This window comes from Lichenostomus cassidix, chromosome 4A (genome assembly GCF_008360975.1).
Source record: "Lichenostomus cassidix isolate B80296 chromosome 4A, HeHo_3.0, whole genome shotgun sequence".
In the NCBI taxonomy this organism is placed as follows: Eukaryota; Metazoa; Chordata; class Aves; order Passeriformes; family Meliphagidae; genus Lichenostomus; species Lichenostomus cassidix.
Window position 1 is genome coordinate 1,856,559 of NC_139485.1, and position 25,153 is coordinate 1,881,711.

At 49.0% G+C, this 25,153-nt stretch overlaps 1 protein-coding gene across 4 annotated transcripts in view; it reads left to right on the top strand.

The window, feature by feature from the left end:
- Positions 1-25,153, top strand: part of LOC146437261 (vascular endothelial growth factor receptor kdr-like) — a 119,138-nt gene that overhangs the window by 78,876 nt on the left and 15,109 nt on the right. For 2 of the 4 annotated variants that reach the window (XM_085060028.1, XM_085060030.1), the window contains exons 13-25: positions 4,315-4,608; positions 6,475-6,621; positions 8,558-8,683; positions 8,775-8,881; positions 10,069-10,204; positions 11,347-11,451; positions 13,685-13,801; positions 16,928-17,016; positions 18,223-18,388; positions 18,925-19,022; positions 19,856-19,978; positions 20,082-20,193; positions 24,752-24,851. In XM_085060028.1, the coding sequence (XP_084916154.1) occupies positions 4,315-4,608; positions 6,475-6,621; positions 8,558-8,683; positions 8,775-8,881; positions 10,069-10,204; positions 11,347-11,451; positions 13,685-13,801; positions 16,928-17,016; positions 18,223-18,388; positions 18,925-19,022; positions 19,856-19,978; positions 20,082-20,193; positions 24,752-24,851 (1,720 nt within the window). The remainder of the gene's footprint in view (positions 1-4,314; positions 4,609-6,474; positions 6,622-8,557; positions 8,684-8,774; positions 8,882-10,068; positions 10,205-11,346; positions 11,452-13,684; positions 13,802-16,927; positions 17,017-18,222; positions 18,389-18,924; positions 19,023-19,855; positions 19,979-20,081; positions 20,194-24,751; positions 24,852-25,153) is intronic. The other 2 variants (XM_085060029.1, XM_085060031.1) reach the window with 2 other exon arrangements.

The following is a 25,153-nucleotide window of genomic DNA, read 5'->3' on the forward strand; positions in this document are numbered from 1 at the left end:
CAGCAGCACTGCCCTGCTCCTGGCTCCCTCCACCGAGGCTCCTCTCAGTGTGGATCCAGCAGGGCAGTGGGGAGAGCTCTGCAGGTTGTCCTCACAGCTGGAACAGCTGGAGCAGGCTCCAGGTTACTGTCCCCAGGAGTTTCATCCTGTCCCAGTGCTGAGGGACACTCAGGGACGGCCTGGGAGGCTCCAAGCAGAGGAAGCCCAACAGCACAAGGCTCTGAAGTGGTCACTTGATGATCATGAGGGCATTCATTCTGGGCAGGTTGAACCTAAAGGCTGAGCTGAAGGCCTGGGCAGAGCCTGACAGCAACAGGTGGGACTTTGGGACATCTGGGCAATGTTTGTGGCATTTCACAGCTCTCTGCAAAGCAGCTGCAAGTGGTGGCACCCCACAATTCATTCAGCAATTTGTTGATTTTAGAGACCTGCTCTCCCATTATCTCCTGCCAGCAAACAAGCTGCTGCTCCCTGAGCTGTTTTCAAGGCTTTAGGCTGAATTGAGCTTAACTCACTTGTCCCTGGTAAGAAATGTGGAAATGACAGAGAGGTTAACTCCCTCAAAGCCCAGTCCCCCTGGGGCAGGGTTGAGATGTTTTCCCAGGACATGGCAGAGTGTTCCAGGGACACTTCCTCAGGTGTTGTCCTGCCTGCTCTCTGGGGATGTGCTCACTCCAGTCTTGTTTTCATCACCACCACGTCCATTGCAGAAAAATTAATTTATCCCAACGGAATAGTTGTCAGCAACCATTTTGCTCTTCCACTGCAAAGCCCCCACAAAAACTCCCACGGACACCAGAAATAGCCATGGGCTCTATTTTTAAACCATTTCTCTGCCAGCAGAGTTCATTTCATGAAGGGTCAGCAGGGTTTGGAGATCACTCAGAATCCAAACCTTATAAGGGGTCCAACGTGATGAGGATCTCATGCTGCAGTGACAGCCCCTCCTGCAGATGTCCTGACTGTCACTGTCCCTCTGCAGCCCTCTGGAGTGTCTCCTAAAGGGATTAGTTATCCATTGTGTCCTGGCCTAACTCTCATTCCAGGATTTTTGTTTTGTGTCAATCCAATCCAGATCTGTCCCCTGCCTGCCTTTCCCACCTCTGTTCTGACTCCAGAGTTCCCATTTAAGCCTTGGCTGAGCCATCAGATGCTCAGAAATGTCATTGTCCAGCTCCAAAGGACATTCCAGGCAGGCTGCAAGCTCCCAGTGCAGAGAAAAGCTACACTGGTGTCTCCTGGAGGGATTCTCTGCCATGGACAAGTGTTATTTACCTTCTAATCTCTGCTCTGCACCTTGGAAAGGGCAGCTCTGCAGAGCTGTAGGTCCAGAGTCAATCACATTCCAGCCTTTGTCTGGCTGCACTACATTCAGCAGAATGGGATCCCACCCATCTGAAACCCCCAAATGTTCTGGGAATAGAAATGAATTATGATAAGAATAACAAATAATAACCAAAGCCCTTTTTCCAAGGGTTTATCTGATTGCCAAAACAACTGAGAAAAATGGAGTTAAAGATTTCTACCCGAAAGAAAATATTGCATTTCCAGCAGGAGATAAGAATCTGCTCTCAGATAGCAGAACAATGGATGAGCTGGGCTGTTCTAGGATTTTGTGCCACTCCAAAGTGCTCATTCCCGACGTGCTGACAGCATTTCTGACAAGCAGCACCGTGTCAGACAGTGGGGCTCACCCTTCCCTCCATCCCCATCCCCATGGCAGCTCCACCCTGCCAGGCACAGGGCTGGAATTTGGGTAAGAGCAGAAGTTTTGAATTACACAGATGATTGTGCAAAGCGCAGGAAATGAAAAAACAATTAATTCCTTGTAAATACAAATGGAGCCAGACTTGCCTTTGATTTATGGCGCCTTTTTGCCTCCCCCCTGATGGCTTCTTTCCCTCTTTAGCCACGGAATCCCACACGGTGGAGAGGGAAATTCGCAGCTACTACCCTGTAACACAACACCAAAGCCAAACGTTTGGTGACTGCTGATAAAAGGGAAAAGGCCCCACGGTGCATTCTTTTAGCCAACTTATGAGGAGCCTTCTAAAACAGTGGATCTGCTCAGAGAAAGGAAGTGAACACTGCTCAGGTGCAGGATTATGTAAGCAAGGCAGGCTGAGGGATGAACTGACTTCTAATGTGCTCTCCAAGCTGCACTCACTCCCCAGATAATCCAGGGAGGAGGAGAAAAGAGAGAGAGAGCATGAAAAGAGAGAGGAGAGCAATTTTTTTTTCCTTTCTTTTTTCCTTCCACTGCAATGAAAATCAATGAATATTCTATTGGAGCTGAAAGAGCTGCTTGAAAGGCAAACAAGATGGGAGAGAACAGCACAGGTTCCAGCTAAAAATATTCAAAATGCTAAATAAAAAATGTCAGGAGAAGGAATGATAAGAAAAACAAGCCAGGCCTCTGCTCCCAGAATGTTAAGTTGGTAGAAAAAAAACCCTGGCAACTTTCGAGTCCAGCAGCAAAGCAAAACTCTGGAGCATCCTTCAAAACTCAGGGTTTGGGAATGGACACATGCCATTGATTGGGAATTTGCACCAAAATGCTGCAGCCCAAGGCAGTGCCTGATACCAAGGGATGTAGCACTTCTCCCCTGTTTTGGTTTGAGAGATTCAGGAGAGATGGGAAATCCTATTGTGCCACATCCCAGTGTTTTCACCATCTCTCCATTTTCCCCTTTGGAGAGGCTTTGGTGGCCTCAGACATTCCCCCCGTGTTGCTAAGCAGCATTTTGGCCATCAGGAGTGAGCAGTGGATGTGTTACACAGGGCAGCCTGAGCACACAGCTGGCACCCAGAGAGAGCAACTGAGCCTGACAACACCCTGCAGAGAGCAAACTGGAATCCCAGCACAAGGAGACAAGAGAAAAATGACAATCTCCACAGCTGTGGCCTCGGGGGGTCTCTTCTCTTTTTGGATCTTCCGTGAAGTATTTCTGGTGCCAGTCTTTAAAAACCATGAGGCAAAAGCTCATGGGTCCTAGTCCAGATGACTCGTGTAGAAGAGAGAGTTTTAATCATATCTGAGAGCTCCTCTGGGGCTCTGTATTCTCTGGAATATGTGGTTTATTATAAGGCAGATTGGTTATTTTGACAGCCCCATTATTTCTGCTCAGCTGTAGCTTCTGCAGAGCCTTTTGCAGTGGGAGCCCCAGGCAGATTCCATGTGGGATTTGCAGCTGGCAGGAGCAGTGCACACTTGTTCTGCTTTAGCTGCTGTCCCTCTAAAGCACCACCCAGCTCATCCTGCCCTGAGAGAGCATCTCACCAACAGCCTGGGATGGAATCACCTCTCAGATTTAGGGCAAACCTGGTCCTGTTCACAAGGTGGCCCAGAGTGAGTCCTCCCAAGATTCCCATCCTGGTAACATTGATAGAAGAGGTTCCTCATAACTCTCAGCTGCTTCAAAATCCTGATCTAACAGACAGCAGAAGAATTCCAGGTCACTGTGGTTATCCAGGCACTTTCATTCAGGTGGATAGATACCTAAAATTAACAGAATCAAAAGGGAATAAAGTATCTTCCAGCCCCAATCTACTTGCAGGTGTCTGGCAGCTACTGCAGGCTCTGGCCTTCCACTCAGCTTTTCTTGTTTTCAAATGGATTCAGTTCGCCACTTCAAGAAAATTGATTTTTTTTTTTTTTCTGGAGTGAAAAGTTACTAAAAATATAGCAAGAAACAGCTCACTCTTTTGTGGCTAGGTTGGAGTCATGACTCAGAGTGTTTCTCTGCTAAATATAAGGGCCTTAAGGACTTGGACATCATTAGATCAGTTAATCCGTCAGTGATCAAGTAAATATCCACCGAGGCACATGTGAGGAAAATAAATATTGGCACACTTGGAATAAGGGAGAATTGAGGAGACTCTTCAGTGGTGAAGAGGGTGTTGCTCCTGAGGGATGGCAATGGGTTTTATTCCTCTGCAATTAATACTTTCCAGCCCTGACTGCAGGAAAAAGGGAAGAGCTCACAAACACATTTGCTTGCCTGGCTAGAAACAGCCCTTGATTAAACTCTCTCAGTCCATTATCTCCTCCTGTTTATAAGCTTTCAATTCATTAGTTGCAAATGGGATGATTTAGAATGCTGAGGGCTGGACTAGCCCAGGTCAGCACTGGGCAGGGAGAGGAGCCTTCTCTTCCCAAATTCCAGCTCCAGAGCCCGTTTCCACCTGCAGGCATGGCCTCACTAAACCTGACTCATTCATTACTGCTGGGAATCTGACCACCAAGTAGCAACCAGGCAGCCAAAGATCTCCTCAGCTGGCATTTCATTCCAACCATGTTTTCCTTCCTCCTAGATGTGCCATCTGGGCTGCAAACAGCCTCCCAGGTCACAGCCATCGTGGGCACTGATGTCCAGCTGACCTGCAGAGCCTCCAAGTACATCTACACCCACCTGGGCTGGTACTACCCCTCCTCAGAGCTGGCTCCAGAGCACTCAGTGCTCAGGAAAACAGACAGATATTCCATCTCCCTCACTCTGCTCATTCCCAACGTCACGAGGGAGCAGAGTGGCCTCTACAAGTGCCGAGCCCAGAACCAGCACAACAGCACTGACACGCTGGAGCAGCACTCCCAGCTCCTGGTCAGAGGTATGTGACAGGCAGAGTGGCAGTGGGACATGTCCTGAGACCAACTTTATGTTCTGCTTTGGTTTGATTTTGTTATTTATTCCATGTGGATTGACAGCCTGACATGCACAGCACTCACCCAGCTGCTGCTGGGCTTGGATAAAATGTTTGCCTCAGACATAGAGGTGATTTCAGCAGCATTTCATCTTCCCAGCTCCACGCTGGGTGCAGATTTAGAGTTGAGAGAGGACAAAAGGTGTCACCCACCAAGTTAGTGACAGCACAGCTGTAATTTGGGATGCTCACCCCAGATCTGTGTGACTTTGGGACAGCTGCCAGGATGAGATACCTGAATAGATTTGGACCCAGCAGATCCCAAATGTCCCTGGGAAGTGTAAACTCAAGTGACATGTGCCATTTATTGTGGGTAAGTGGGAAGCACTTTGTTGCAATAACAGGATTTTCTTACTTACAGCCAAGCCCCCAACTCCTTTATTTCACTAAGACCCTGCAGCCAGTTCTGTTTGCTGTGGGAAGACAAAGGACACTTCTGCCAGTAGAAAGTCACTGAAAATTTGTGAAGTTTCTTCTGCTTCAGAGTGAAGAAAGTGGGTGATCATCTCTGAGCCTCCTCAGAAGGAAAAGGGCTTCTGGAATGGGCAATGGGTAGATTTATTAAGCATCTCCCAATGGTGAAGAAAAGCTCCTAGCACAGAACTGGAGCAGAACAGAGACACCCAGCAGCAAGTCAGGGGCAGGAGGCAGAGTCCTTCAGCAGCTGAATGAGACAGAGATTTCCAAACTGGCTTCCCTGGCTGGTGAGACCCTGCAGGGACAGAGGTGCCACGAGCATGTGGCACTCAGGGACAGCCCAGGGCTGCCTCCATCCTTGCTGGGGTGAACGAGCACATTCCCTGGGCTGCCTCCCAGTTCCTTCCCTCCACACACAAGCACACACAGATCCTCACCCACAGCTCTGATCCAGAGTGGGAATGATTGATTTCCAGACACACATGAGCTCCTGCCCCTTCCTGAGGTGGGAGGAAGGGAAGGAATCTCCCCAGATATTGGGCAGTGCTGATGGTCTGGCTGATCCCCACAGCACCAGAGCCACCTGTGAGTGTCACCTGCTGAGGCACTGGCCTTGCTCTGCACTCTGCATTCAGGCACTTCCCTTTCCTCTCCCCTGGCAGATATTTTTATTCACTCAGTCAGATTTCCACCTACACACACACCTACACAGCTTGGCTATGGGAAAAACACAGCTAGACTGGGAATGAATGCATCCATGGAGAGCTGGAGTGATGATCACGTTCTGCTGAGAATGACTGGGGTCTGTTATTTGTCTGGCACATGTCAGACAATTCTTGTGGAGAGCACACATGGAAATGCCCCTCCAAACCAGCCTTCCTTCCCCTAGTCAAATATTTTCTGTGTTCTAATCCCCCTCATCTTCTGTCCTTAGTGCAGCTTTGGGGTACTTTTTATGCTGTGCTTGTGATTTTATTCATTGCTGTCCTGCAGCTTTTATAAATGAACATAAAGTGGGAGTTACTGTGGTTGTAGTAAAGAGAAAACTGCACTCCTGGTGGAGGACATAAAACCTTTAGAACTATTTCCTCTTTTCCTCCTCCTTTCTCTTTTTTTGTCTTCACTCTGCATGTGCACAACCCACTCCCTGTCCTCTGTTTGCTTCAGAGGATGAGGAGTTCGAGCTGCAGCCAAACCCTAGTGTGAAAATAAACCAAATAAGCACACCCACTCCTCCCAGAACCTGTTGGGGGATTTTTGATCAACCAAATCTTTGCCACAGCCAGCCCAGAGAGGCCATGCAGGGAGAGGAGGTGAGGTTGCTGACTGGGGGCTCTTTTTCCTTTGTGGCTGCAGCCAAGGCAGCGCCCTACGTGATCCAGAACCTGACGGACCTGGAGGTCAACATCAGCGGCAAGATCCTGCTGGAGTGCAAGGTCAGCGGGACTCCAGAGCCCCAGGTGACCTGGAGGAAGAATGGCTACCCCATCTCAGCAGCCTCAGGTGAGCTCCTGCCCCCCAGAGCGTGTGGGATGGGGGATCAGGAGTGGCAGGGTCAGCACAGCTCAGGATTGCCTGTGACAGTGCCATGGCCTTGGGGACACACAGATCCAGGGATGGCAGAGCACTGCAGGGGCTGCAGCTTGGAGGCTGAGGCAGGGAGTGGGAGCTCCTTCTTCTGAGCCAAGGGCTCCTTCCCAGCTCTATGCCACAGAATGATGGAATATCCTGAGCTGGAAAGGACCCACCAGGACCATCCAGTCTAACTCCTGGTCCTGCACAGACACCCAACAATCCCACCCTGTGCATCCCTGGCAGGGCTGTCCAAACACTCCTGGAGCTCTGGCAGCCTCAGGCTGTGTCCATTCCCTGGGCAGCCTGGGCAGTGCCAGCACCCTCTGGGGGAAGAACCTTTCCCTGAGATCCAACCTGACCCTGCCCTGACACAGCTCCAGGCCATTCCCTTGGTCCTGTCACTCTCACAAGTGAAGAGATCAGAGACCTTCTGGAGGATGTCAAAGACCTCAGTGAGGTCTCCCCTCAGTCTCCTCCAGCTGAACAAACCAAGTGTCCTCAGTGGCTCCTCAAACAGCTCCTCCAGACCTTTCCCCAGCTTTGTGGCCTCCTTTGGATGCTCTCCAATGGCTTCATGTATTTTTTATATTCTGGTGCCCAGAACTGTCCCAGAACTCAAGGTGAGGCCACCCCAGTGAGTATGTCCTGAGTCCTGCCATAAATCATGGAGAATCCCATGTCAGCAGCTGCTCCTGTGACTTTAATTTTGCGACTTGGGCTAGGTAGGAAATCTAGGATCATCCATAATTCAGATCAGAATGTTCTGAGAGAAACTCTTTATAGCTACTGAAATTTTATAAATAATTCTAGAGGGACAAGCATGTAACTCATCCAACCAATGGAAACATAAATAAAATATTTGGAAAAAACACCTCAGGGTAAATATTTCAGCACAGTGCATGGCAAGTTGTGCATTACTCTTGTTAACAACAATGGGATTCACAGGCAGAACACCCAGAAATTCAAAATGTCCCTCCCTTTTGGATTCCAAGCCTGACCCATTTCCCTATTTCCACCCCAATCATTCCCTCAGTGAAACAGGAGCTCTCAGTGCAGTGCTACAAATCAGGAAAAAATTAAATTGGGAAAATGAAATGTAGAAAAGTCTCTCATAGGTCATATCTAGGCAACCTCTTCTCTTCCCACTCCACCTCCAGCCCCTGGCCTGTGAATGCAGGACTGCTCCACACAGTCATTTTTCCAGGGATCTGCCTAACTTGAGTTCCATATTCCACATGTTAGAAGTCCCATCCCTTCCCACAGCCCCAAATAATTCCATCCAGTTCCATGTCGCTGTTGAGCAGCTAGCAGAGTAATGAAGGCACCAGTTCTCAGTGGCAAGAAGGAAGGACCTTTATTGTTTTGATTTCATCATATATATATAATTTTCAAAAGTCACCCAGATTGGTCAGTCAGAAGCCTTCCCCCAGGCCTGATTGGCCAGGCCTGCACTGTCCAAGTTCTGGGACACTGTTCCAATAACATCCAAACTTTATCTTTATTTATAAAACACAAGAAAAATTCTCGTGGGAAAAACCTGTGCTAGCCACAGTTCCCATTTTCCCTAGTGCATCTTCTTGCTATCAGACAACCAGTCCTCCCTTCCCTCCACTAACTCCAGAGAAGCTCTGCCCACTCTAGATTAACAACCACATTTGCTGTTGGTTAAATGATTCCCAAGCCATTTATCCAGGTGTTGAAGAGAAAAAAATAGTCAGGGAAAGGTTGTTGCCAGAGCACAACGAGGAGCACAGGATTAAAATCCCCCTAACAGCAGCACTTGCATGGATGGGAGCTGAGCTTCAGCTCTGTCTCCTGAAAGCCTTTTTGGCAGGGAGGTTAATGTGGTAATGCCTTCAACCAGGAATTTCCATGGAAAACAACACGCTGGTGATTGAGAGGGTGAAGAAGGACGACGAGGGGCTCTACGAGTGCCAGGCGACCAACGACCTGGGCCAGGACAGCACCTCAGCCTTCATCAGAATCCAAGGTGAGCCCAGCCTCAGGGAATGCAGATACTCCAGGGGGATCAGTCACGGCCTCTGGGCACATTCCTAGTCTGGCTGGACATTTCCCTGCAGGTTCTGAGGAGAAATCCAACATCGAGGTGATCATCCTGGTGTGCACTGGGCTGGCTGCCACTCTCTTCTGGCTCCTGCTGACCCTCTTCATCCGCAAGCTGAGGAAGGTGAGAGAGATCCCACCCTGCAGATCCTGAGGATCTGCCTCAGCTCAGTGCAACAGCAGGGTTTAGGGACAATTGTTTGGGACAGGTGGTACAAACACTGGGAAAATGTCCCTATAAAATTCAGTGGTTTCTGTTGGCTTCTCCAGAGATCCCTTGCACTTGTGGCGTTCTCATCCACTTCTGTGGATGTAAAAATGCTGAGAGGTACAAACATCCCCCCTGAGACCCTCATAAATCAGGCTCCTTCCTCTTTATGAGTCAGACTTGCTTGTGAGAATACCAAAAAAAATCCCCTAAATCCTCCAAAACAAGGGCTTGGTTTCAGAACTTGTCTCTATAAGACATTAAAGAAAGATCTGGAGCTGCCTGCTCCAGAAATGAGCTCAAACCACACAGCTGATTTTGTCTCCAGGCCTTGCTCTTTTTTTCACCTCCCTTTTGTGACTCAAAAAAGTAAACTTGCAGTGAAGTTCCAAGGAATTCAGGCCTGTTTTTCCTGAAACAAACAGCAAACAGAAAAGCCAGCACAGCTCTTTGCTCTGCTCTCACCAAGCTGCAGTCCCAGTGCTGTTCTCCAATATTTGAGTAAAATTTCCCCTCCTCTTGCAAATACACTGATTAAATTCACATTTTCCTCCTTGACCTCAGTTTAACAGAGCTGTGGATAACACTGAATTTCCTCTTGCCCTTCACACCTGTTCCAGGCTGCTCACAGAATTCACCCAGCCACAAATTCTCACTTTAGCAGCATCAGACATAGCAATTTCCACCCGTTTTAAATTGCAGTAAGTCATAGCATGAAGTGGGGAACTGTGGAGAACCAAGCCTGCAGAACAAAATGTGGTGAAAATGCCAAAATAGGCTCCAGGAAGTGCAGCTCCTGGAGTTCCCATGGAAAAGCAGTGATTTCCTTTGGCTGATCCAGGTGGAAGACAGCGATAGATGTGTCCTGGGAGTGTTTGCCAGCATCAGTCAGTGCCTCTCCCAAGGGTCTCGAGTGGCAGCCACACACCAACATTTGTGGCTCAGATGGAGAGCAGAGAGAGGCAGGAGGCTGCAGTGAGGCATTCCTGGTCCAGAATAAATTGGCCTGGAAGGCAGGGAACTCCCCAGGCTGCCAGGCAGCTCCCTCCCTTTGGAATTGCAGTGTAAATTCCGGGAATAATTTCTCCCCGCCCTGTTTTTAGCCCGATGCCACAGACATTAAAACAGGATACCTGTCAATTATCATGGATCCCGAGGAGATGCCTCTGGACGAGCAGTGTGATCGCCTCCCCTACGACAGCAGCAAGTGGGAGTTCCCCAGGGACAGGCTGCGCCTGGGTGAGTGCTTTGGGGATTCCAGCTGGGGGCAAAGAGGATTCCAAAGGCTTCCCAATGGCAGTGGATGTGCTGGATAAGCCAGGAGGAGCCTATGGCAGTGCCAGGGTAGTGCCACCTGTGGATCTGGGATCACAGAGGTCAGGTCAGCCTGAATGGAGGGGGAAAGGAGGGATTTGGAAATGCTCTGTCAAAATAGCTACCACCTCTTTTCCTTGGAAAAGGGAAGCCAAACTTGGCAGGGAAGAAAGGTGCCTCCAGGTACTGTCCCTGCCAAAAGTGTGATTTCATTCCCACAGAGGAAAAGGGAAAGTGAATTTGCTTTTGAAGAAACCTATCAATTCATCAAATAATCACTTCCTTATCAACCATCAGAGCTCAGCTTTGAGTTGTAAAGAGCTCTCATGAAAAATGAGCCACGTTTCACTGAACAGCTCAGTTCATTGGCTGATGGAATAAGGAAATGTGAAAAGCTGGCTGTGTTTGTACAGTGAAACTGTAACATCTGTGTGCACTGAGGAGTGCAGGGAAAATATCTGTATTTGTGTGTGCTCTCAGTGCTGCAGCTGGAAAACGTGGAAGGAGAAAACAGGCAAAAATCACAAAATCTGAGATGAGGGTGAGAGAGAGTCAAACTGGCAGAACCAAAAAGCCAGACTCTGGGTCAGAGCATACCAGGTAATACAGGAAAGGGAAAATAAAGAAAGGTTATAATCTTCAATTCCACTTGGTGTAGCTTTTCCATCAAATCAATGTCAGTAACTGAAGGGTTACAGGGTTGTGAGGCCCTGAGTGCTCTGCTGGCTCTCCAAGATTCTGGAGAGATCAAGGTGCCACAATTAACCCAAACTCTGACTTCTCTGGGCTCCAGGACAGCCCCAGGTAGCATTTCTCCCCCCAGTCAAGGTGTAGGTGTCAGCCCTGCCCCCAGTGAGCACAGACTGATTGATCTCCTCTGCTCTCTCCCGTGCTGTATCGCATCCAGGCCATATGGATCCAACCCCCTGGCTATCCATATGCTGCAGGATGGGATACAGGCCCCTGTGACTGTCTGTGCCTGCGTTGTGCCTGGTTGCATGTCCCCTCCTGGCTGAAGCAGCCTGCCCTGGTGCCCCTGGGCTCACTCTTGACTCTTGCTTCTCTAGGTAAAACACTGGGTCATGGTGCTTTTGGGAAGGTGGTGGAGGCGTCTGCTTTTGGCATTGATAAATCGTCAACCTGCAAAACAGTTGCCGTAAAAATGCTGAAAGGTACAACCATCCCCCTGAGGCTGCTCAGGGAACCTGGGGCAGGGAGGTTTGCAGGGCTCAGCTCCCCTCAGTGCCAGGCTCAGGAGGGAGTGGGATTCCATGTGGGATTCCATGTGGGATTCCATGTGGGAGCAATTAGTCATCCTGGATGGATGGAAGGAAGGAAGGAAGGGGAGGGAAAGAGGAGCGAGCTCCGTGCTGCTGCTGAAGCCTTGTATTCTTCGAGGAGGAAAGCAGCAGCTTCCAGGGCTGTGGGGTGAGGAGGGAAGCAGATTACAGAGTGTAATTCCACGAGATAGCCTGGAATTGGAGCTGAGCCTCCCGTCGCTGCCTGGCCAGATGTAGAGCAGGTCGAGGGCTTGGGAAAAGCCCCAGTGCCAGGGGAGGAAATTAGAGACATCTTGCTTGCAGTTATTGAAATGAAGGAGAGTTTTTCCCACTAGGAGATGGGAAGGAGGGAGCTCAGAGTCTGTTCTTCCACGCTGGGTTTGCACAGAGCCTCTGCAGCACTGGCAAGGAGTGCATCAGCCTCACGCTGCTCAGGGCTGTCGCTGCCCCTGAGGTGATTCCAAAGGCACAGCCCATGCTCCCATGGCTCCATCGCTGCTGCATGTCACCATTAACCCCTGCAATGCCACCAGCCACCGACTGCTGCCACGGCATTTGGCTTCTGCAATGCCACCAGCTGCCTCTTCTGGTGCTCTGCTACTCCCATCTCTCTGGAATCTCAAAAACACCCATTTATCACCTCTCTGGACCTCCTTCAGGTCTGGTTCACCCTCTCTATTTTCATCTTTCAGCTCATCTTCTGTCCCACTGTTGTATCTTCTGTTCCATGCCCATCTCCAGATCCCTGGAATATCCTAGAAGCCCCTGATCCAGACATACTCCCATCTCCATCCCAAACTGACTGCCCTGGCCAGCTCTGGGGTTTCATTCCCATCCATGCTGTGCTTCCCAACTGATCCTCATGTCAGCTCTGCCGTGCCACCACATATTCAGCAATATTTGACAGATTCTCCATCGTTTTACACCTCCCTCCCCCAGTGGGGGCAGCTGCCTCCTGCTCTAGTCTGCCCCTCCCCAGCTAACATGCCCATAATTCATCACTTTCATGAATAAAGCAGATTCTCTAGTATCAGCCAACCCACCCAGGGAATTAAAAAGTCTCTGGAGATGCCTGCTTGTCTGCCATCCCAGCACTGTGTGTCATTTCCATGCAGTAGGCTGGGATCTGGTCTGGACTGAAGGCTAAAATTCAATGTACAAGATTGTCTGAGGCACTTCTGAGCTGGCTGTGTGTTCCAGCATGTGCCAGGGGAAATCAGAGTGACACCACCCGTGGACACACCCAGCTCCAGACACTGCTGACTGAAGGAATCTTGGAATAGCTCCTTATTTATGTCACAGTTTGGACAAAAATGATGGGGAATTCTACAAACAGATAAAAGAGGTTGCACCTGTCACACCAAATGAGCTGTTGTGCAACTGTTTCTTCATATTTAAATCTTACATGGTGCAAAGGCAAGGCCAGAGGAAACAGGGCACAGCCTCTCCTGTTCAAATACATCATCCAAGTTTTGGAGAGAAGGCTGGGAAGATAAAGCAGCACCTGAACTGAGGGTGCCTGCCTTAAGTCAGTGGCATTGGCCAGCCAGGGCTGCCCCTGTCAGCTTCATGGCTCTTGCACAGGTATTGGAAAATGCATTTCTTAGACCTTAAAGGGCTGAGCTTTAGCAAAGCTGTGTATTCCATGACACATTTTGGGACACAACCTCCAGCTCTGTGGATTCCCCATCAGCTGCAGTGGAGAGTTGCTCTGTGCTGTGGAAAAACTTGTTCTGAGGTATCATAACCAAGCCCTGCTGAAGTGCCCAGCCCAGCAGAGAGCAAGGGACACATCCCATGTGCTGGGGGGGGCTTGGCTTTGCTAAGCTTGCAGAAGTGAGTCCTGGCAAAGGCTCTGTGGGATCAGGTCTGGGGGAAGGACAGTAACCCTCCATAACCCATGCTCAAGAAAGGAAGAGTCACCCCCAAGATAAAGTGTTATCCCACTTCAGAAAGGTCAGCAGACAATGAAACGGATGAATTATTATCTGGGTGAGAGTCTGAAAAGCCAAGATACTGCAAGTAAGCTGGGTGGGTTTTGTTTCAAAGTATAAACAGGATCTTGCTGTGTCCTGTTAAAAATATCCTGTTGTGTAAAGATGATTTTTTTCCTGTTTATCTCAAGCAGAATGTGCAACTACTAATGAATGCAAGGCTTTAATGTCTGAGCTGAAGATCCTCATCCATATAGGACATCACCTGAATGTGGTCAACCTGCTGGGAGCCTGCACCAAAGCTGGAGGTGAGGAGTCCTCAGGAGATCAGGAGCAAAAAAGAAGCACTTTTCAGATGCTTTTGGGCTGTTTGGATGTGCCTGTGGTGCAGTTAATTCACATACAGCCATTTCCAGCTCACAGGAGAGCTCCTGTGTGATGTGGCCTCATCCCATCCAGAGCTCCTGACCTGTCCCAGCCGTGGTGTCACTGCCCTGCTTTCCCTGGAAAGCTGTTCCCAGGAGGGATCCTGCACTGAAGGGAGGAGGGTTGCAATGAGGTGCCCAACTCCTCCCCGTGGGCACCACTGCTCATTCCCAGGCTTCTCTTCCCTCTCCCTCCCTGCCTTATCAGGAGGATGCACCAGGCTGAGCACTCAGCTCCCTGAGCCTCCTCCTTTCCCAGCCCTTCACCCTCTCCAGGCAAACAGCAGTTTTTGCTCCGTGTGCAGGAAGCTGGGGCAGCCCTGGGGCAGCAGGAGCAGGGAATTCACGGGGCTGAGCTGGGACAAGTGGCTCTGCATCACATAAAGTGCACTCTGACAAAGGGCACCATAAATCTCAGCCCTTTGTCACTAAACATCCCTTCCCACCCTACCAGGCAGAGAATCCACGGCTCTTACTGGGCTTTAACTTCAGGGGAAAAGCTCTCAAGGATGGCAATTCACTGCTGACCTTCAAATCCTTCAAAACCACCCCCAAAGGACAGATTTAGGTGACCTCAGGGCAAGGGAAACCCCAGAGTGAAATAAATGAAGGGGGGAAAGTGAAAGAGATGATGCACAGGTCTCTTGTCATCTGAGACCCAAAACCTTCTCTTTCCCAAAGTTGGTGTCCAGTCACGAGGGAGAAGGAAAACTTCAGTGAGGTAGATGTTGGGGGATGCCAGGGAAGAGATCTTCTCTCCAGCAAGGTGGTTGCAGGAGACAGCAACAAGCAGCCATGGATACTGCTGGAATCTGGGAGCCAGGGATGGGGAACTCCCAGGAACTGTAGCACTCCAGACCCCAAAAGCTTGTACAGGGGCATGGGCAGCTCCAGCTGGGAGGATTTAGGGTTCAGAAGGAGCCAGGAGCCTGCTTGGGAGTGTGACAGAGGGACAGGAGCACTGGGAATGCTGTGATCCTCCTGTGCCGCCAAGTCCCTGAGGTGGCTCAGGACAAACAGGTACCAAACCTGGCAGCAGCACCAAGGCTCAGCAGTTCCCAACCAAAGCAGCCCCAGAGTTCTGCTTGCACTGCAAGAGACACCTGAGGAACTGATCAAAGGCTCTGTTTGTCCGATTTCTGAGAAAGCTTTTCTCCCTGGAGTCCCCCAGCTTGCCATCCTGCAGCCTGCTCCATCCTGGGTGGGAGCTGACCCTCCCTGCTCCCTGCCCAATGCTGGGTGTCTTTGGGGAGCAGTGTGGAGCACGGGGGAGCAGCAGGACCTGCCGGGGCACAGAGCAGCCTCGGGGCAGACACTGCTTTGTTTTCCTCGGAGCACTGCGAGCACAGACTGAAGGAAAACAGCCTTGAGCTCCAGAGGCAGCCGCGGATCCGAGTTCCTCTGGAATTGCGGTGCAGAGCTCAGCGCTCTCCCCTCCCCTGCTCGGCTTTATGTAACCGTGTATTCCTGATGGAGACTGATGTTGAGTATGCACATACATTACTTTAACAAGGTAGCAAATAACAGATTTTAACGCTTTGCCGGAGTGTCTGATGTTCAGCAGTCAGAGTCATGCACGGGGTGTGCTTAACAATGAGGGAACAAAATACGGGGAGGCCACGGCTAGGAAGCATTTCAAAACCATGAATAAATCACCGAGCAGAGCTTTAAAGCTGCTCTGGAATCTGCGTTTCCCCAGGGCATCCATGAGGGACATTGGATTTTGGGTTCTGCAAAGCCAAATCTCTCAAGCACAGCCAGATCACTGGTGCCCTGAGCCCTGCTGAGCAGAGCTCTGGGGTCTGCACTGGAACCAGTGGGATATGGGGCTGTGGGGATTTGGGATTGGTGCTTTTGCAGCCACTTCGAGGTTTTCAGGCTTGTTCCAGCTGCAAGAAGAGGGGTTTGGGGTCCTGGAGAGCCCCAAAGTGTGCACTCAGGGTGGCAGTGCCATAGGGCTGGGGGAGAACAGAGCCTGGCAGGAACCACAGAGAACACCACGGGCTTGGTTCTGCCTGCAGGGATTCCCCATCTCCCTTCTAATGGCACCACGAGCTCCCAGAGGTGCTCCTCTCCCTGTCTCATGCTGTCCCAGGGTCACTGTTCCCTCCTGGCTGCTCTCTCCACTCCTGTGCCCAGGAGGATGCAGCCTGGCAGGAATCCTGCAGAGCTCTTGCCCCAAGGCCAAGTGCAGCTCTCAGCACTTTCCCTTTGAAGTTCAAACTCCTACGTCTGAACCGCAGACCTTCTCCAGGGAAAAAGGTTCTGGACATGAAAGTCTTGCTGTTTGGGATTGATAATAATCCATATTTATCCACATCCCAGTCCCATGAATTCACCTTACCTTACATTTGATGATTACAAAAAACAAAGGTGCAGAATGCAGCTTTTCCCTTCCCTAACATCTCATATTGCAATATAAAAGCATTTCAAGCAGATCTTAAAAAGCTGCAGAATTGTATAAAAGCAGCAATTGCACTGGATCTGCTGTAGTTTGCACAGAAATAAGCAAGGCAGGGACTGACAGCATTTTCCAGGCTTTCAAAACCTTCAGATGAAGTATTTTTGCAACTTTTGATGTAGATCTGTCTATGGCCCTGCATACTTTGATTTCCTCTAGTGGCGTCAGCTCCACCCAAAACAAACAGTTGTGAAGCCAGCAGAGAAAATGAAAACTGTTCCATGCTAGGGACAGAGCAAACCAACCTTAACAGCATTTGGGATTGGGCTGATCAGCCTGAATTGTCCTTGTTTATAAACAAGGAATAAATACCAATTGTTAAATATCAATTCTTGACATCCCATGGGGAAAACTAAGGATGTGTTCCCTTCTTCTCCACATCCCTACTGCTTGTGTCCTTCTGGAGTGTCACTCCTCTGTTTCCTCATTTTTCGCATCTGTATAATAGCAATGTCACTTTTTTTGAAGGGGATTTGGGAGGATAAATTAGAATTACGTGCTGCTTTGCAGTGCTTCAAAACTCATTTGACTTTCACTGTCTTTTTTAGGCCCTTTAATGGTCATAGTGGAATACTGCAAGTATGGAAATCTGTCCAACTACCTAAGAGGCAAACGAGGAGATTTCATTGCATACAAGGTAAGAAAATGAGATTTTTTGTAGTCACAAGGGAGGGAATCAGCAGCCACTGACAAAAGCTGGATTTTCTCTGCATTGGCACTCAGGCAGTTGGGTTTTTCTATGGGCACTTTATTTTCTCACCACATTTCAGTTTGCACAAGCAAGAAAAGGGTTTTTTTCCCCTGCAGGATCTCACTGCTATCCTCTTCTAGCACCTCCTAAAGAATTAGTGCAAATACCCAAACACTGCAGTGCACTTGAGAGAGAGGAAATTATCTGTGAGATACTTCCCAGCACAAGGGGAACAGCAGAGCAGCAGTGAAAAACCAACATTAACTGAACTAGGAAGGTGAAGCCTCCCAAAATACAAACCTGCTTTGGGGATTTTTGTTTCCAGGCCCACCCCCCAAGGGGAGCTCATCCTCCCACCTTCTGCTCATTGCCATCCTCTGTCCCTCCCCTGGGCCAGCCCTGAGGTCTGTTCTATAACAACAGCCTGGATCATGGATCTTGTGCATCAAAACCAGCCACGTGGTTTGGTTCCCAAACAGTTCACTCCATCCAAACATCTGTGCCAGCACAGACCAGGCTGGGACAGCAGCAGGAAGCAGGAGGCAGAAATCAGTGCTGGAAAGGGATGGGAGTGACTCCTCCTCATGAGTATCCAGCATGGAACAGGCTCTGTGCTCCCAGCCCTGCCACAAACTGCAGCCTCACCCAGATTATTTTCCCAGATGATTCCATTATTACTATTATAATTATTAAAGCCATTGTGTGCAGGCAGCAAACTACGTGAGGGACTTGGTGTGAGTGAAGGAGATTTTCCTGGTGCAGTCACTGGGAATTACTTTCTCACCATTGTTCCCAGGAGCTGAGGGCTGGTTGTGCCTCACTCCAGGACAGACACATGTCAGTGCCCATCATGCACCCACCTTGGGGGATTTTAACATGCTTTCCTAAGGCAGAGGAGGCACAGAATTACTGTCTGTCTCTGCTCATCTCTCAGTCTCACCCAGCCAGCTTTCAGCTAACTCTGATGTGAAATCTTGCTCTCAGTGAAAGGGGAATAATAAATAGGAACAAGCCAGGCTTTATTAGTCTGCTCTTCAGGAACATCATGTTCAAATGTATTTAAGCTCATCTTCAGAGACCCTTCCTCCTTATGCCATTCTGCCACGTATTTTGAATCCTTAAAGCTAAAAATCAGGTTTGTGCCATTTCTAGTCCCAGGAAAGCTCTGACCAAGCAGAGAAAAGCCTGAACGAGTCCAACAGTGATTTGACTGAACTGATCAAGAGGCGCCTGGAGAGTGTGGCCAGCACAGGCAGCTCTGCCAGCTCAGGATTTATTGAAGATAAGAGTTACAGCGACTCAGAAGATGATGAAGAAGGTAAAAGAAACCTACCTCACCCCAAATCATTTATTGGGAAGATTTCTGCCACTTGGCTAGTGCCACACACACTGTCACACCCTTCACAAGCCTTACACGGCTTGGCTTGTTCCTGAAATCCCAAATTCTTTCTCTTGCCTGCTCCCCACTCCAAGTTTCTCACAAAGACATTGGCAGCACTGTACTGAGTACAAAAGCTGCTCCTGTTGTGTGAGAGGAGAAATAGGAATGTTTTGCCAGAAGGTTTGTGAGGCCACTCTGTCCCCAGGCTCCTCACTCACTCTCTATAAAATTTCCTTCACTCCCATCCCCAGGAGTTGTCTTCCCCATAGCTAACTGAGTGACTAATGGGTGAGGGAACTTTATTAATCCTCTGATTTTCTGCCTCTGGGTCAGATGTTCCTCACCCAGAGCTGTAACCCAGCAGAGATCTCACATCCAGCACTCAGGGTGGGGCTGGGGCCACCAGCACACGAGTGGCACCAAGGTTTGGAGCTGCTGCTGAGGAGTTTTGCCATGACTCTGATCTCTCCTAGATGCTGAGGATCTGTACAAGAGGCCCCTGACTCTGGAGGATCTGATTTGCTACAGCTTCCAGGTGGCCAAAGGCATGGAGTTCCTCGCCTCCCGAAAAGTGAGCTCATTCAGACTTCTTGCACAGAGTATCTGATGTGAAAAAATCCAAACACGCTTTTGAACCTGAGTAATCTGCTTTTTGCTCTTACATGAGAGTGTTGGAGATCACGTTAGCTGTGGTGGTTAATCAGTAATTAGCACTGGGGGGGCTGTGAGGGAACATCCCTCATGTTCTTGCTGCAGGGACTGGCATCTGCAACAGGAGGGTTTGGACAGAAGGAGTGAATTCAGATTGGGAGACACTTTGTGGAGCTGCCTCATAAATAAATGCAGAAAGGACCCACAGAGAAAGCTCCTTTCAGAGTGGAGAACAGCAGCACTAGTGAAAAATGAGGAGGGCATATCCAGCTATTCCTTTACCTCTTTTGGGTACCACAGGAATTAGTTTGTACTTTGGAACACCTTTCCAAGTAAATGCAGTGTAATCCACGTGCCACAGTGTGCACACAGCTGTGAGTTTGCACTTACCCCACCTCACACCCTCCTGGACCTGCAGTGCCAAATGCAGCTGCAGCTGCTTTTTTGCCTCTCCTAAATCTCCCAGTGATCAGCTAACTAGAAATAGAGCTCCCTTCCCCTTGTTGTAGCTGCAAAGTTATTTCAGACAGAAAAATCAGAAATCTGACTGTAACATTGGCTTGTTCCCTGAGTTATTCTCTCTTTTGCACATGCCAGTTTATTCAGAGCAGATTCCCACTCCCATTCCCCTTCTCCAACGTGCTCCCCACAGCAGTTCATTTAATTCCCCAGTCCCAAGGAAGCTCTGCTGCTGCCAGCTCCAGCAGGGCTCCTTGTCCAGCCTCCCTCTGACCCTGTGTCCTTCCCTGGCAGTGCATCCACCGGGATTTGGCAGCCAGGAACATCCTCCTCTCCGAGAACAACGTGGTCAAGATCTGTGACTTTGGCCTGGCCAGGGATATTTATAAAGACCCCGACTATGTCCGCAAGGGAGATGTGAGTGCAAGGAGCTTGAATTGTTACTCTCAGGTTGTTCCCTGGGGGTTTGGGCAGATCAATTACAGCAGCTCTGGCAACCTGTTGTGTCTCTGGCTTTTAGGCACGACTTCCACTCAAGTGGATGGCTCCAGAAGCTATTTTTGACAAAATTTACACCACGCAGAGCGACGTGTGGTCTTTCGGAGTGCTGCTGTGGGAAATATTTTCTCTAGGTAAGAATGGTTTGAAACCCTTTTTCCCCCCTAATTCATGGGTGCTTTGCTAAGAAAAGCTTTTAACAAAAGGGGTAATGCGAGGCAGTGTTTCTGTTTCACTTAGGACAAGTGCACAGTGCAGATCAGGTGTGAAATAAAGCCAATTTCAATGACAGCTCCACCTGACAAAGTACATGAAACCACTGGGGAGGAGGGAGCAAAAATCCCAAACCCTGGACCTGACATTTGTACCAAGTGAAAGCAACAGAGCCTAGAGATAAATTGCAAGTCTCTGCTGCTGGGGAGGGAGAGATTTCTTGGAGAGCAATGCAGAAGTTTCCCATCAGATCATATCTGCTCCAGGGAACCCCAGAGCTCCCAGGCTGCAGAGCTCACCTGCTGAGGGCACAGTGGCTGCTGCTGCTGGCTGCCCATGCAGCTCAAGCCCACACAATGTTTTATCCCAGCTTAATTATCCACCCCCAAAATCGAAGTTTTCCTAAGTAAGAAAAATCTGTTGTTGGTTTGCTCCAAGAACCAGTGCAGGGCTCAGCCTGAACCCTTCTGGCAGCAGACCAAAGGTAGAACGTGGGCTCTTCTGGCTACATCATTTGTGAGCCACAACAGTTCTGAAAGAATAATAATGATGTTCTATATGTACTCAAGATTTCATGCCAGGGTGCTGTTAGAAATCTCAGCCTCCCTGAGATCTGGTTAGTGTCCAGCAGATAAAGCTGTGAAACTCAGACAAGCAGCCCCACAGACACTTGGACTTGCTGCTCTCAGATTCTCCTAGCAGAGTGGCAGGTTTTGTTTTCCTGAGGGAATTTAGGAATGTCAGCTCTGGCTTTTTAATCAGCATTTGCAGACAAAAGAAAACAAGAAGCATTGTCAACTTAAGCTGCTGGATTTTAAGCAAAACTCTAATCTCCTTCTATCTTTAGTTCATGGATCAGTTGAAATTAATGATTGGGCTCAAGATGCCAAGTGAAAATGCAAAGTCTGGAGCTCTTTCTCTCCTAATCTTTATTTAGGGCTGGCTGCAAAATCATAGTCTGCTCTCAGTCCAAGTCTTTGATTTGGACTTTTCCCTCATCCACATCTGCACACCAAGCAGAAAGTTCACACTCAAGTGGTTAAAACAAGTGGCAACTCCTGCTTTCCCTGGGGCTCAGCCCTGTTGATTTAGGGTGTTGTTATTTGGGGTGACAGCTGCATGGCTCTGGAACAGCATCACCTGCTGCAGGTGTTTGGGAAGACCCCAGAAAGGCAAGCTCCAGAATCACCAGGAATGCCCCAGTTTTGGCAGATTATCCAGGAAGGTGCTTTAGCATCAGCCAAGCTCAGGGGGACAGGCTCTCCCCTGGGCACCAAGGGAATGGAATGCTGGTGAATCCAAGGGACACTGCAGGAACAAACTTTGTATCATTCCCCAAGGTCCTGACAGAGTTTAACACATGGGAATTTCAGGTCATTTGGCCTTTAATACTGAACACTTTTACAAATTCAAATCCAGGCACTGAAATTCATCTCTATTTTAATCTATTTAAAAAAAAAACAATTTCTCTGGGTGCTTTCAGCCCCTTTTCTAGATGCAGGTGCTTGCTTGGCACTGTCCCCTTCTGCATTTGGAATCTCTCAAATTGCTGCAGGGTTTGCCACCCGTGCACAGTCTCTGCCCTGGCTGTGACGTAGATCACAAACTGCTTTTTCAGTCGGTGGCACAGGCTCAAAAGGAGTCATTTTCTCTCCGAGGGTTTTTCATCCAGCTCATCCAGGCATGCCTGTGGTTTGGCACTGCTCACATCTGCAGCTCAAACGATAAATATTTAATTAAGGATTTGTGTCACTGATTGAATTCGCTCCTATAAAAGTTTTACAGATCATTGAGAGCCAAGAGATGGAAGTTATTTGTTGGTGCCACGGGGTGTGTTTTGGCTCCCATTTACAGCTGCTGATCTCACTAGGTCCCACAGACTTAGCACTCCCTAAAAAAAGGGAAAAACACTGATTAGGAAAATGCAGAGTTTAGTTTGGGTCCTTGCAGGGTCAGAAGCTGAGTGAAGGACAAAAGGCTTTCTCCAGAAAGGCTGGCAGACTGGATCTGCTGTGGTGTTACACAGGGAAATCAGGACTTGAGGGAATATTAATTTCCATCTGGGGCTGAGTGTGCAATGAGCTTTAAATTATTCAAATGGGGTCAGCACACCTCGTGTCAGGTGGTGCCAGCAGTGTTTAATCCATGCTGAAATCACTCCTGGTGCAGAATGTCGGTGTCTCCTGGAATTGCAATGTGCACTGCTCCAAAAGCAATCAGAGATAATTATGTAAACAAGCAGCGCCTGGTAGTAACAGCAGCATCTTATTATCCCCCTAAAATAGAACCAGGATCAAAAGAGGCTCCCATATCCAATGCATGCCACATCTTTGAGCATCTTGGAAGAGATTTCCCCTAAGGAAAACATCATGTGTAGACCTTACACCATATGTTCCAGCCTACATTTCTCTCAAGCTGTCTTAGCATTCCAAATCCAAGTTATTTGACTTATCACATAGTCCAGATGAAGGACATGCTGAGTGGAAGTGGGAAAAGGAGTGTTCCTTGCTTTTATGATCAGGGCTGCCTCCAGCTGGTAGGAGGCCAGCTCTGGTCAAAATATCAACTTCCAAAAGCTCCTGCAATCAAAAATGAATCACAGAATGATGGAATGTTAAGGAGTTGGAATGGAGCTTGAAGATGATCTGCCTGTCCATGGGCAGGGCACCTCCCACTATCCCAGGTAGCTCAAGGCCTTGTCCAACCTGGCCTTGAAAGCTTCCAGGGATGGTGCAGCCACAGTCTCCCTGGGCACCCTGTGCCAGTGCCTTATCACCCCACAGTAAAATATTTCATCCTAAAATTTAACTTCAATTTCCCCTCTTTCTATTTGTCCCCCTTACTCCTTGTCCTGTCACTGTTACTCTTTGCCTTCCTAGTATTTGCTCTCACCAACACCTTGCAGTTGATATGATCAGTGCTGTGATCAAAGAGAGAACTCAGATGGTGAGACCAAGTGGAATTCTCCATCTGTGAGAGGAGCAGTTAGTTACCAGGTTATTCCAGGCATAATGACAGGCCAAAGGCCAGGCTAGGAAGGAAAATCCAGGTCTGAAGCAGGAATGATGTACTGACTATCACCAACTTACATAACTCCAGGAAACACTGTCAGTCCTGTGCTCTGCTACTTGCACACCCAGGGAATTCAGCTGTGCTGTGGCTCAGCAGCCCTGAGCTTTGGATGTCCTGGGAACCCATTTGTGCTGAGATGTCCTTTTAGGAAATTCTGGGATCTCAGCTCCCCAGGGCAAGGTTCTGCACACTGAGCAGCCAGACTCACAGAGGAGAATAATTCTGGAAGCAGCCACGTTTTGGCACCCTCCTCACTGCTTTATCCAAAAGATTTCTGCTGTTCTTGTTGTGCCCCCAAGTGCACTGCACATGGTGGTGTTTCCAAAGGGGGAAATATGCAGGAATGTTATAGACAGTAAATCATCCACTGATTCCTCCAGGGCTGGATACAGATTCCACTCAATCCCCTATGTTAAGACTTGATTAAATTGTTTCCAAGTCCATCATCCAGCCTCTGGAATGCCAGAATGTCCAAGACAAGGGTTGTGCTGCACAGGAAGCCTTTACTGAGGAAGGAGGGAGGGAGGGAAGGAGGGAAGTTACAAATCTTTTATTTCTATCACAGTAGGTTCAGTAACATTTCAAACTTCAGCTTAGATTTCTCCTGAATTTCACCTGTGAGGTCTGGATTACTCAGATGCCAAAGCTCTTTCCCAAACTTTTGTGGGAGTTAACACAAAGCTCCCAGCCCTTCACAGTGCTCAACTTCCCAAAAGCAGTTCCAGTTGCCACCAAGCTGTCCTCCCAGGGTTCAGCTAACACTTGAGTGGCACTCGAGCTCAACAGCACTGAACACACAGTCAGGAAAGGGAACAAGGCTGAAAAGCTGCCAGGTCACTGTCAAGGGAGTTTTCCCTTTAGGATAATGCATATCCAATAGTTGGGGAGGGAGGAGGAGGAGGAGAGGAGGGCTGTAATTCCACATGTGGGGTTGAACTGAGCTTCTGGCAGGAGCCAGGTGCCCACAGCCCCCTCTGCAGTTACTCACAGGAGTTCCAAGGCCATGGAGGATAAGCAGGAATTACTCCATGTTTATCCACATCAGGCTGACAGTTGGAAAACACCAAGTATCCCCTTGAATGAGGTGGAACTTTTCTGCCACTGACCAAGAGACCATTTAAAGCCTCAAACTAAGAAAGTTTATTTCTCCTCCCTGTTTTACCTTGGAGTGGTCCTGACTGTATCACAAATGCAGAGGAGACAGCATGATTGAAATCTCTGAAGAGACAGAGTGAGTTTGTGACAGAGACATTTCCAAATAAAAACTGTAGATTGTGAGTGACTAAATTGTAGATTTACTGAGCTCCTGTCATCGCCAGACTCTGGGTAACCTCAGCAGAGATCTGCACCTCCCTGGGCGGGGAGACAGGGACTGTGCCATCCTGAAGGCTCCTCCTCTCTCCCCAGGTGCCTCTCCATACCCCGGAGTGCAGATAGATGAGGATTTCTGCCGCCGGCTCAAGGAAGGGACCCGGATGAGATCTCCAGAGTATTCCACTCCTGAAGTGTAAGAGCTGCTGGGTTGGTGTTGGGAGCTGATGGTGTTGAAGTGGGGAGGGGGAAGGAGCCCCCAGCTGTGTGTTTGATTTCCTGTAAAGCTGTGGCTGTGTACATTTGGGGTGTCTGATAGCTCAGATTGATGCTCAGGATGGCCCAAGTCAGCCTGAGCTTTGCCAACAAGAAGATGACCAGATGCCCTGTGCCAGCTGTACTTCCTGGGGCTCAGGCTTCAGATTCTGGGACAGAAACCCAGAATCCATAGCCAGGACTTACTTCAGCAATATCAGCATGCCCCAGCAGCCAGACTTT